Here is a 13,311-nt window from a genome sequence, read left to right as displayed (position 1 = left end):
CAATGCCTCAGCTAAAACACATGAAATCGCTCATTTAGTTTTCAAGTACAAAGTTAAAATGCCTTTTTAATAATAATATATCAGAGTAAAATAATAGTCTCTTTTAAACTCCACTACAAGAAAACAAAACAAACAGTCATTGTCCAGACAGCAGACTTAATTTAACAATATATATTTTTAATAAAATGTTTTAGCACCTTGTTGAGTCACCTCCTCCCTCTGCGTATTCTAAGGAATTTCAGCATTTTTGTTGTCTGTTGAATTCTAGGGCTGTGCAACCGAATTGGTCTGTGAAGTGAAATGGGACCAGGGTGATGCTTTAGACCGCTGCTCATGTCCTCAGGCACGGGGCTGGAGGTTGCGGGGCTGGGGTTGGGGGAGCCGCCCTCCCTGCCGCCCTCAAGTGGGGCGGATCCGGGCAGTTTTCCAGTTACCGGAGTTGCGGGAGTCCAGGGGCCTCTAGTCAGGGAAGTGAGCAACACCACTAGCAAAAGGGTCTTCTGTCGCTGTCCTCCCTGCTGTGTTTCTCCCTCCCCCACAACTGCACTGCCCAGGGTCAGGACAGGTCACCAACCAAAGGCCCACCTTAGCTGGGTCTGTGAAACACAGATACAAGGTCCTTGCCCCCCCAAAACTCTGGCCTTCCTTTACCAAAACGTGAAGCTTCTGGAGCTCAGGCTAGAGCAGTGGAGCCTGAGTCCACTCTCCTTCCTCCCAGGCCCTGCTCACCCCAGCATGAGGCCTGGGCAGAGAGAGTGGCAGGAAGAGCCGTCAGAGTTCCATCCCGGCCTCCCTCCCTAACACCTTTCCCATCCTGTGGGAGAGAAGCGGAGGCTTCAGCTGCTCTTGCCAAACAGGCAGGACTCCTGAAGGACAACCCCAGTGTCTCTAGTCACCCCTGCTGGAAACAAGCACACTAGAGAACGCCTGATGACTAACTCGGATCACTCACCTCCCGGGATCAAAACGCGGGCCTGGTAGAAACTCAGCTCTCACCAGAATCTTGGCTCTGCCACACCCCGACCAAAGAAAACAAGCCCTCTGTAGGGCACGGTGCCAGGCAGGCCCTCCGGCCCTAACCCACAGTGCGAGGGGGCTCCTATGTCTCCTGAAAATGACGGCTCTGAAAGACGCTTGGCGCCACGGCAACTCTGCACCAAGCAGAGCAGCAACAAGAATTCAAAACTGCCTCCAAAATCTACTCTCTATATACTTATACAATCAAAAATATGAAAACTAATGATCGCAGTTTTACTGTAAGAACACCTTCCAGGTGGCTCAGCTGAAATATCCCTTCTCTAGCTCCTGTTACAATTTGCCTGTGCTAGAGAAGGCGGGTCATTCCCGTGTAGGCTTCCCTAGAGTCGCTGTGGCCTAGCCGGGCAGCGAGGGGACCTGGGCCCCGAGGCCTCTTTGATGTCAGCCTTCCTTCCTGCTGGGTGTGCCCGTCCCGATCCATACCCGGGCACCTCCACCAGCCAACCAGGCCCATTCCAACAGCTAAGAGGCCTGGATGCTCTTTCAGGAAGTCTGTTTTCTAACAGGATGTTCAACAGCAAGAAGGCTCTGGGTTCTAGAGAGAAATGGACAGCAACAGACTCACATCGTCATCTGCAGACCACGAGACCTCTCTAGTGTTCCCCCGCCTGCCTGTGCCCAGGCCAGTCAGCCCCACGGGGCAGGGGTTAGCACCAGCTGCCTGCTGGAAACTAGCTTCCTGCTCAGGCAGGAGGCCAAGGGCTCTGTGCCCCAGCACTAGCACCTGCTACCTCCCCCAATAAGAGCCACGGGTCTCTTTGGCACCATGCTCCACCTGGCACCTGCGAGGAGGAGGTTGTCATCTGCAGTCTCTAGGACCCTTATTTCCAGAAGGAAAATGGGCCTGCTCCTTGGAAAGAAAATTCCACAGGGAGCACACTCAGCAATTTTCCCCAGGCCCTCTTGGTTTCCCCCACTCCACTGCCTCCAACCTCAGCTTCATCTAGACCAAGTGTAATGACCCCCACCTGAATCCCTGTGCGAAGCTACCTCGGCCTGTTGAAGCACTGTTCTCTTTTGGAAGGTGACCCAACACCTGTCCCAGTGCCCCCCCGGGACTGGAGGTGGATTAAGCATGTCCCAGCTTGACCAAGTTGGCACATTCCCAAGGCCCCTGACACTTCTACCAAGTTCTACTGGGAGACCAAGCCCACAGACTGGGCTGGAAGAAAAGCTGGTGATTGTTAACCATCCCTGCAGCGGGGGGGCCCTGTGACTCCTGGGGCATCTGGTCCATTCTGGGGCCTAATCAGGACCAGGAAGAGCAGGCGCTCTGGAGCAGTCAGCCACAAAGGCTCCTGTACTCAGCACTCCCTCCGAGCAAGCAAGCCGGCCAGCCCATGCCAATTGCTTGGGTGGAGCACCAGGCCCAGCTAAGGTAGAGCTCGGGCCACTGGGAAAGGCCAGCTCCTTCACACAAGCAGTGGCTTGGGAGAGCCAGAAGTGTTGGAAGAGGAAGGCCCACGAGGATTCTGTCCTGACACTGGGAGCTGGGAAGACCTTGGCTTTGGCCATTGGGGGAGGGAGCACCTTGGACTGCCTGAGGCAGCCCTCCTCCCCGCAGCCCTCCTAGAGTGGCACCGCTGGAGCGAGAAGGGGACAGGCAAGCGGGGCAAGCACCTGCAGTCAGCACAGGGACTCCAGAGGGGCACCGGGCTCCCCCACTCCTAGCTGCTCCAGCCCCGCGGGGACCCAGTCACCACCTGCCATATGTTAGAGGTGGCAGGAAGCAACTGGGTGTGATCTTAAACACCAATCTATTAAGGAAACAAGTAGATTGGGGGCCAGGACTAAGCACCCCAAAAGGGAGACAACCACCAGCTGTGTGAGCTTACTCCTGAGAAATGAGCAGGGGGCCAAAGCCTCAGTTTGGTTTTGTCACTAATTATTAATTTGTTTTATTCAAAAGATGAGGTTCACTGTCCCAATTTTTTTTTCCCCAATGGAAGCCCCCTGGTCAAGACAGACCTGGATGTCAATTTGATTTTAGTTGGGGGAGAATAGGTAGGGGGAGTCGAGGGCTGACTTTACTGGTGCCTAGAGTTGCAGGTCAGTATCACAGGTTGCTAACAGAAGAATCTTTTGACATCACCAGGGGCAAAAGAGATAGAACACTACCTGCTAGAGGAGAGCACCTGCTAAAATAAAACCTCCTCCTTTTCCTGCCTTCAGCACCTAGCAACTTCTGGGATTGACAGTCTACCTGCAATCAGGGCAACAGAGGTAAATAGCTGCACGGGCTGACTCCACAAAGTCCAGAACCCTGGGAGAATAGCGCTGGGAGCTCCCTGGCGTGTGTGTGTGTGAGAGTGCATTCGTTATGCATCGGTACAGAATAGAAATGTTCCTGTGTATGCGTGTGAGACTGATTGATTGGTGTGGGGCTTACGTCTGCAGTGGGGACCGAGGCTCAGCACACTGAGCCTGCGTCCCCCACTCCCCACTCCATAATATTTCTTATACATGACACTATCTATGTATTTATAGAGCGCCTATCACCGTAGGCCCCATCTTTCTAGGGACTCGGACTTGGGGCCGTGTGCTTGCCGGCACACCTCCCAGCTCTGCCAGTCCCAGGAGGTGCCATCCCCCCTCCCATTATAAAATATATATCTCTATATGCCACATATCTACACCCCATCTACCCAGGCAAGCACCTGCCTGTTGGGCCCTCACCCTGGAGCCAACAGCGCCATCCCTTCCTACCGCCAACGCCAGGCTGCCCGCCTTGGCAGGAAGTGGGACAAAGTGCCGAGCGCTTGCGGCTCCAGTTGCTGCTGACTCGAGGTAAGAGCACAGCTATCATCAGACCAAGTACTAGAAAAGAAATACACACCACTCCAATCACACACACAAGGAGAGAGACTGCCCGGTCCTCCCTCCAGCCCTGACACACCTGACTCAAGAGGAGGGGAAGTAGAAGAGAAGAGTGATGAGCCCGGAAGGCAGGCCTTGGGGACTCCATGGCCGCCCCACTGCCACCGCGCCCAGTGGCCCACCTGGCCCGAGGGGTGGGGAGCCAGGGCACCAGAGCCACCGCTAACTTAGAAGCACCCTGCTCCCCGCACCTTGGTTTGAAACCTAAAGGGAAGGGTGTTGGGTTTTTGTCTTCTTAAAGAAAATCTTAAAACAAACATAATTATAACCAGAACCATAAGAATAACTATAATAAAAGGTGTCATCAGCCTCCCAGTATAAAACTGCAGCCTTTGGAGATGACCAAAAACATCACATTCCAGGGGCCGGGAGCCGCCTTGTGCACAGAGGGGTGGATGGTGGGGGCCTCATAAAAGAACACACAAAAGGCGACTTAGACAGGAAAGCACCAGTACGTTTTGTATGTTTTTTTATTTGCTCCAGGTGGGGTTTTTAACTGTCACGTGCCCACACTCTGGATAATTTCTGATCCCACCACAAGGAGCCCTCGAATAGGCTAAACTGAGAAATTGGGATTGAAGACTCCTTCCTCTGCCATCTTGCCGAGGGAGTCTCCTTTTAGAAAAAAATCAAAGGTTATTGCATGAGTCTGGATGAATTCCACGCTCAGCTTTCCACGGTCCGACAGCCTCCTCTAACCCCCTTTTTGGCAGGGAAAAACGGGAGAACGCTGCTCCCAAATCCTCCTCCTTCACTTTGCATAAAAACCAAGGGGAAAAACCCACCTTGACGGCGAGTCATCTGCGAGCTGTCTCCCTTTCTCCATCCTCGGTCAAACCCTTTGCACATAAGGCAACGTGGAAGCTGATGTTTTTACTCATCTCGCTGTTTTAAAGCACCATTATGAAGTCGGGTTGTACAGTAGTTAACAGTACCTTTTATATATATATCTCATATCTATCATATATATATAAACTGTAAACAAGAGGTAACAGCGGCTTCTAGAAACTGATTTTCTTCAAGGTTTCCTGTGTGGTAGGCACCTGAAATACTGTAGAAAAGTGTAGTATGTGGTGTTCTTGTCTCTCTGCTGCTAGCTGGGTTCTGTTCTGCATGACCAGGAATGGTGCTGGCAAGACAGCTCGGTGGCTGGGAAGGAATTCTGCCACCTGAGTGTCTCTGTTTCTGCCTCCTGCTTGTGCTCCTATCTGATCAGGCTAGAGACAACAAAAAAAGATATATAGTAAAAAAAAAAAAAAAAAAAAAAAAAAAAATACCCAATATATAGATTTCTATAGAATTTTCTTTTTTCCTCTCTCCCATCTTTCCTCTGCAAGGTATTGTTACTATTTTTTTTTTTTTTTTTTTTTTTTTTTACTGATTTTTGCTGCAATAACCCTCTTGTTTCAGTCACAGCAAGAAACAAAAACCCAAACAAACAGAAAACCCCTCGTAAAAGAGTAGAAAACAAAAGGTCTGACCAAAAAAAAGGGGGGGGGGAGGGGCTTGGTTTTGCTTTTAAATAGGACTGAAGATTAACATTGAAAAATCAGGAGATGATGTCCAACCCTTTTCGCAAGGCATGACCCTCCGGTATTTCCGCTCTGTGGTTTTTGTTTTAAATTCCTTTTTCTCTTCTGGGTGCTGATACTTCTCTCCATCCTCACGTTCTTGGTGTTTTATTATGTTTTGTGTTTTTTTTGTTTGTTTGTTTAACTTTGTGTCACTACCTCAGTTTGCCCCCATGTCCCTTACACACAAGCAAAATATTCCTTCAGCGGAGCGAAGAGGTGGCGGATGACTGGCACGCTCCACGACCGGCCCAGAAGTCTCTGCCTGGCCAAGCGGCTCATGTTGGAGACGTCGGTATAGTGGACGGGGAAGCCAAACACCCTGGTGGAGAGAAGGCAGAGAGGGCCGGGTGAGGGCTGACTGTACACTGGGACCAGGCGACTGCCCCACTGGGGGCAGACCAGGCGACTGCACTGGGACCAGCGCTGCCCCAAGTGCAAGGACAAGGTACACCCAACACACCCCCGATGCACGCTTGGTTCTGCTGAATCTCCTGTCCTTTACAACCAATTCAACACTCGCTCGGGTCACCAGCCATGTGCCAGGCATTGTGCTAGTTTCTGGGGATTTAAAGGTAGTAAGGTATTCACTGCCTAGAGATTTACAACCCAGCAGAAACAGTATCTCAAAAAATCCTTCAAAAACACCTCCAGGACATCTTCTACAATCCCCCCAGTGGAGATTTCAATGCACAATTGAGATCTGTCTACATGTAATAAATATACACCCCTAGTATCTTCCTGTACAAGATGAGAAAAACTAAAATGGAGTTGAACTCTTGCCTGACTCCTTTTACTCTTGCCTGACTCCAGGCGTTGAAGGATTTCCTGTTTGCTCTGGTTGCTTGCGTAAGTGGTCTCTTTGTCTGGCTAAATCCTAGTTATACCCAGAGAATGAGAAGATAATCCAGCCTCGTGAGTCCAGTTTGCACCAAACCAGGATGCTGAGGCTGTAAGGCTCACCTGCCTGGTCCTGCGCTCTCTTGGTTTACAAAATACCTACAAAATTGGTACCACAAGTTAAGAAGGCTCCTGTAGCTGCAGTGTTTCCTTGGGGTTCAGCAGGAAGTCTGGGAGCCAAGGCATGTGGATTGATTCCTGGACTTCTCTTACTCTGGAACCTCAAAATACATGGGGGCCTGGCTTGCCAGGAGTTGGCCATGTGGGGAAACGCTTGGTAAGACCCACTGCTCACGTGGTATTTGGGGGAAACAAGTCTGGTGAGGAAAGGCAGACAACGCTCCCACAGGCCCAGCGCATCAGAACAGTCCCACCACACTCATGCTGCCGGCACATCACCCTGGGTACCTTTCCATTTCAGTGCACCATAAGATGTCCTCTTTCTCATTCATGAAGACGGGGAAATGCTGGTCTTTGCCCTGCTTTATGGAGTTCGACCTAGTAGTAATGGTCCTCACTTTGCTGAACTAGAAGATGAAGGGGAAAAAAGAGGAATGAGCACAAATTCATTCAACCAACCAACAGTGGCCATGTGCCTACGGAGTGTGCCAGGCGTGAGCCCTCCAGACCCCACAGCCCTGCTTTTCTTCCTACTCTGAGGTCGCCCGGCCGTCCTTAGTCCAACCTAGCTGGCCAAAGACTTGAGAGGCAGAAGCTCTAGCCACTATATTTCCTAAGTCTTTCAAAGAATTGGTACTTTCAGAGGTGGAGTAAGTTGCAAGCTAAAGGATGCCAAATTACTCTGTGGCTCATAGATGCCATCTGGGGCGCCAGCAGTCCTGAGTGCTGGAACTGCTGACACTCAACGCCCCACACACCCACTCCAGGAGATTTCAGCTCCAGAGAGAAATGGAGCTTCCACGTCACAGGAGGCTGCTCTGCTCTGAAGGTCTCTGCAGCAGGTCTGTATCAGGGGACGGCAGGCGATGCTCACCAGGGAAGAAAGGCTGAAGGCCAGCAGCCCTGGGCTGTCCTCTGGCTGACTGGCTGCATGACCCTGCAGCATCTCCTAAACCACCTTCTCCACACTGGCAGTGCCCCCCAAGGCCCCTGGAGGGGCAGGCGGGACACAGCCCTGCCCGTCTCCCTGCCCCAGCAGAGGCACTGACCCTCGGGCTGACCTTGGCTATCCTGCCGTGCTCCAGACACTCCTGCAGCTCCAGCTTATCATTCACAGTGGATGCCAACGGCCTAGGAGGCAGAAGAGAGAAGGTAACAGCAGAAACCTGGGGAATAGCAGGAAACCACCCAGAGGTGCTACCCCTCTTAAAATCACGCACACACACACACACACACCATAAACCTCTTCAAACTCCCCCCAAACACACCAACACACACTGCAGCCATCCACAGACAAAAACCTACCAAGTGTTAATCCTTAAAGGTAAATTCAAAAATGGTCTCAAACTACCACAGGCAGATAACATCTACCCAGAAGAGAGAAAAAAGGCTCAACTATTTTTACATGAGTTATTTTAAAACACACTGAGTTTTAGGTGTCGTACCACAAAGCAAACTTTGGGGGTGACAGATTGTTCTGTCTGGATTTGTGGCGATAGTTTCACGGTGTATATGTTGGATGAAATTCAAACTGTACACCTAAAATGCACAGTTCAAAAGACAGATTCTGCACAGTTCCATCAAGACTAAAGTTCTGTGACACTAAATGCGTCACTTCTCAGGGGGCAGACCAGATAACTGAAGATCTCCTTTGGCGCTGACCTTTTCTGACATTTAAGAAAATTAAAAAAGGTTTCCCATTGCGCTGGCTCCAAGATCTCAGCATGGGGCCTGCAGTCAAATCAGGCACCTCCCTGTGTTTACGGGCACAGTCTACTTGGCCCTGCCTTGTGTGGCACCTCTGCTCCTCCTAGAACCTGCGAATTCTAGTGTTTGCGTTAGAAGCAACAGGTGAGAACAATCTCACAGGACGCTGAGTTAGTGGCTCCATGAAAATGACAGACCATATAAACCCATAAATTTCCCCAATACACACATGCATCTTGGGAACTCTGTGGGGGACACAGTTTCAGGCCAGCTGCCCCACTGACCCACTTCCTTCCCCTATCAATAAGCTCTCGCAAAAGATGGCAACACTGCCAAACGGGTAGACTGGAAGGGTCCCACAACCTCACGTGAATGGCAAAGAGGGAGATTATTTGACTGGGGCCAGGTGACAAGATGCTTCCTATTTATGGGTATACCAAAGAGGTTTAAAATCCATGACTCAAAACATTCTGGAAACTACATCTCTCCAGAATGTGTATCTAGATTGGGCGGCCCTCATTCTGCTTTTGAACTGCAAACTCTGGAGCAATTCCTTTCTCCTCAAAGTCCTTTTTATAATGCAATTATTACGTCTGAGGAAATGAAACTGTATTCATTCCTGGATATTAAAATCTTCTTGTTGTTGAGATGGGGTCTTTGCTCTGTCGGCCAGGCTGGAGCATGGTGGCACAATCATAGCTCACTGAAGCCTTGAACTCCTGAGTTCAAGTGATCCTTCAGCCTCAGCTTCCTGAGTAGCTGGGTTTACATGCAAGTGCCAACACACCGAGCTAAAATCTTTATCTGTGCAAACTAAATGAAGAAAATCCTTCCAACAAAGGCCCTAAAGCCAACAAAGTGTGTGATTACTAAGTTAAGCAGAACCCTCGTACCTGCATGGTGCTGCTTCAAGGTTCCCTCACCTAGAGCAGGATGCAGCCCTCTCCCAACCCCAGCACCACCTTCCACAGCTTTACCCCAGGAGCATCTAGGGACCAGTTGGCTCTGGATACATCACCCGTGGAGGAGAACCAACTACGTAACTCAGCAGCACGAATGCACTTTTACATTTTCAAGGTCCTGCTTGAAGATCACTAGTTATTGGTTGCTCAGACAGGTATTTTATACCTGACTCCCCTTTCTTCTTCAAGGAAAAGGAAATAAAAAGAATGTGGCAGAGCAGCAAGACACTCAGCAGAGGTCAGCCCGAGAGGGCCCACTCAGGGACCCCCTCACACCCGCCCCGGGCCGTCCTGCCTACAGACCCCGACCCACAGACACTCCAGGCCCGGGAACTCTCACCAACCTGTTCATACCGGGAAGGTTACCCCAGAAGTAGCGGGCCCTGTGTGCAGCTGACACTTCTTTGGCATCAATCATCACAGGGTTGGACTAGAAAACAGAAGACAGTTTAAGGATGAGTGAAGGAGGAATATTAAATAGCTCTGGGTAATGTTGCTGGTTTAGAGCCTTGAAACCTCAAAGGCTCTTACTTCTCTCTCAGGAACCACACGCTGGGATAGCCTGAAGTCTCCAGGAAAAGCTGGAATTAAACCTAACCACATTCCACATGCTCTCACTGGAACATTCTAGACCAGCATTGTCCAATTGAATTTCTGCGATGATGGGAATGTTCTCTATTTGCACTGTTCAATGCAGTAGCCACAAGACCACTGGCTACAGGTGGCTATTTTATGCTTGAAATGAGGCCAGGGTGACTAAGGAACTGAATTTTTAATGTTAATTTAAATAGCTCCATGTGGCTGGTGGCTACCATATTGGATAATGCGGCTCTAGACCACCCAGAGGTTCCGACAAAGACAGTTCTAGTGCGTGCAGGTGTGTTCACTATACGTCCTTGTTACAAGCCAAACAGATGCTTGCTCACATTTTAAAGTCAGAACACGGCTTGAAGGGTTACTGACCAAGGCTCAGAGGCATGGGCTCGAGCTCGCAGAGGGCCCACCAAGAGTGCCTCTGGCAGCAAGTCCTCTGTGCATGGCTCAAACCTGGCTCAGAGCTAAACTGGGACTTGTCTAAGGAATAAAAACTGAGATAAGCCATGTTTTCTCCTCAGGTACCGTAAAGTATCCATCATGGTGCCAGGGAGTGAGGACGAGTCCTTCTGGTCAGGGAAAACTGATTTTGGCATCTCAGAGGCTCCCCCCGTAACACCACATAGAATGCCCAAGCCCAGAACCCTCCACCTGATTTAGTCACAGGTCCTTTGACCCAAGGCCCACACCCACAATACCGTCTATTGGAGTGGGACCACCGGTTCTTTCTGAGGTGGGCCTCTAACACGGCTTCCTCCCTTGCTATTTGGGAAGCCTGGAGCTTCCCAAACAGGCCCTTGCAAAGCAGAAGTCAACAGTCCCCAGCTCCACAATGCAGATGAGACAGGGATAAAGCAGCAGTCCAAGGTAGAAGCCATTAGTGAGCTGGCCAAACCAAGGTTGCTGGCTATACCTCGAGAAATCGCGAGATGTCCCTCTTGTCACTAACGCCCATGGCCACCACATTCTCAAAGAGCCAGAAGAAGGGGCGATCATCTCCCTCCTTGGGCCGCGCATCATGCAGGAGGCGGTAGAACTCAAAGAAGAGCCGGCCAGTGCCCTCTGAGAGGTCGGAAGAGAAAGCCATCAGCTGGGGACTGTCTGTGTAAGACAGTGGTGTGGCTCGGGCGTGGGGAGGGCAAGGGCAGACAGGGTCACTGGGAACAGCTGTCCCAGGGCAGAAGTATCCAAGGAGGAAACCTAAGTGCGGAAGCACCAGCTCAGAAGGTGAGGGGTGAGGACGGCACCTACCGTAGAGTCCCTTGCGGGCAGGGTTGACGATGGAGAGATCATTGCAGGGACTGCCCCCAATCACCAGATCGAATGGGCCCCACTCCTGGATCTGGGAGGATAAAGGCAACGTGATGGGCCTGCTGTCCAGGGACAGAGGCAGAAAGGAAGAAAAGAGGAATTTCTGTGAATTTGGCAAAAAAGTCCTTTGGCATGGGAGAGGAGACCCGGCTGCTCTACTCACTACCCCACTCTGCAGCCATGGGCAAGTCTCTGAGGCTGTCTGGGCTCAGCTTCCTAAACAAGAAGTGAGGGGACCAACGTGGGTCATCTCTGAGGCCAGCAGGGAAACCAGGCAAGAAATGCAGCCACTCACTGGAAGGTGGTCTAGGCAGACGCTGAGTCTGAAGGTACCCTGCGCTCTGAGCAGTTTAGGCAGTGTCTGGGCATCGGAATGCTCTCCAAATGCCCTTCAGGATTCCAGAGGGCTTACAGTTTCAGAGGCAGGCCCAGATAACTGGAAGAGCAGAGGCACACCGTCAGAGCCCCCCAGAAAAATGGAGGCTGGTAAAGCTACTTGTGGAAAACATCGGGAACAGAGGAACCACCCAATCCACGGCACTCTACGAAGCAGAAAGGGCCCTGAAAATAGCCCGGGGAGTAGCTGGAGCCCAAGAAGGCAAGCTCCCCAATTCCCACTCTAAACCGCCCTTCACCTTCTCAAGGCAAAGAGGAGAAACGGAAGATAAGGAGAAAGAGAGGCTGGGGGTAAAGGGGAAGGAAGGGAGCAAATGAACAAAACAAAAGGGGATGGGGGCTGCTCCAGGAGCCAGTGTGCAGGGAGGGAAGGCAGGGCACGTCCCACTGACATACATGCTTCTGCGTGACGCTGCGGACGTCCCCGACGTACATGATCTTCCCCTGGTGCCGCACCATGCCCACTGTGATGGAGTCCTCACACACCTCCGAGGCAATGTAGCGGTCCACCTGGATGCCCAGGTCCTTCAGCACCAGGAGCCCTGCGTTGGACAGCAGAGAGCGCTGTCACTCACAGCCATCTCCCCAGCACCCTGGTCTTAGCAGGGTAGCCCTCCGGCCACCAGGACTCCTGGGGTCAGCTGTAAGCGCAAGCCCTATCCACAAAGCAGCCTCAAACCCTTTCTGGGTCAAACTGGAATATCAATACGCGTATCAGGGCTGTTTCGAGCCTAGTGTGGCCTACTGGGGTGGTCAGAGCCCAGGAAGACTGACCACAGGGCAGGTGGCTTCAGGATTCAGGGAGAACAGCAGCTGACTTCTTTGGTGGCCTTATTTTTGTTGTTTCTACATCTACACCTTGGTCCTAACTCACCCCCTTACTGCCTCCTGCTGCAAGTCCACGCACCCTTCAAGACTCAATCTAAATGCCCCCGGACTCCCTTTCCCCTCCCCTGTAAGCCCCCAGCACTGTGCATCCCTTGCCACCTCATCAGAGCAGTTTATATTCCCCACTCGGCCCCTCTCGTGGATTGCAAATGGTCTTCAAGACAGAGTAGGAGGCCCCACGCACTGCGTTTCCTCCTGAGCCGACTAACTACCCTGACTTCCTTACCACGATCCCCCCGTCCACGCCTGCTGAACTGACATAAGGAAACAATCAGAACAGACCCTGAGAGCTGCAGGAGAACCAGGTACAGCGGCACCATTTCTACTGCTCCCAACAGATCCCCTCACCAAGGAGCTTTTACGTTTTACAGCCCCTTGGGTTGTGACGTGATTTAAGAAGGCCTCCAGGTTCTAGCCTGGGAAACAAAAGCTGTAAATGAGCTTCTGTAGGTTTATAGAACATCAGCATCAAGATGAGAACAGAACATCTGGCCTGGGAAGCCACCCCCACCCTCACCCTTGGGCCAAGGTCCCCTCTCATCAGATGAGGGCACAAGTTCTGAGAAGAGCTGTTTCTTCCTTAAGAACTGGGAAGCCCTCGGGGCGGGGCAGGGCAGGGGTGGGTATACACGTCAGTACAACCTTCCAGGAGGGTTTCTGGCAATGTCAAGAGCCCTGTCAAAAACATAGTGCCTACAAGGTGACCCAGCATCTCCTAAGGGTTTTTCCTAAGGAGACAATGGTTTAAGTGGATAAAGCTGTATAAGGATACTTGCCACAGCACTGCTCACAATAATGCAAAAATAGTGAATGACCTAAAGCGGTTAGTTAAGTAAATTATGGGACTTTCAGTCAATGGAATCCTACATAGCATTTATAAATAAAGAATATAGCTGTATATTTCTTGACATGAAAGAGTGGCCATAGTAATGACAAGATGGTATGCA

The 13,311-nt window shown here is 51.2% G+C and overlaps 1 protein-coding gene across 4 annotated transcripts in view; it reads right to left on the bottom strand.

Moving 5' to 3' along the window:
• Positions 1-202: 202 nt before the first annotated feature.
• Positions 203-13,311, bottom strand: part of DNMT3A (DNA methyltransferase 3 alpha) — a 101,177-nt gene continuing 88,068 nt past the window's right edge. For all 4 annotated transcript variants that reach the window (XM_069495020.1, XM_069495022.1, XM_069495023.1 and 1 more), the window contains 7 exons: positions 11,873-12,018; positions 11,021-11,111; positions 10,683-10,831; positions 9,520-9,605; positions 7,568-7,637; positions 6,795-6,913; positions 203-5,808 (listed from right to left, as the gene is read on the bottom strand). In XM_069495020.1, coding sequence (XP_069351121.1) covers positions 5,667-5,808; positions 6,795-6,913; positions 7,568-7,637; positions 9,520-9,605; positions 10,683-10,831; positions 11,021-11,111; positions 11,873-12,018 — 803 coding nt within the window. In that variant the 3' untranslated portion in view covers positions 203-5,666. The remainder of the gene's footprint in view (positions 5,809-6,794; positions 6,914-7,567; positions 7,638-9,519; positions 9,606-10,682; positions 10,832-11,020; positions 11,112-11,872; positions 12,019-13,311) is intronic.

The sequence above is a fragment of the Eulemur rufifrons genome, chromosome 19 (assembly GCF_041146395.1).
Source record: "Eulemur rufifrons isolate Redbay chromosome 19, OSU_ERuf_1, whole genome shotgun sequence".
Classification (NCBI taxonomy): Eukaryota; Metazoa; Chordata; class Mammalia; order Primates; family Lemuridae; genus Eulemur; species Eulemur rufifrons.
The sequence above is the reverse complement of the archived record's forward strand: the minus strand, read 5'-3'. Positions and strand labels throughout refer to the sequence as shown.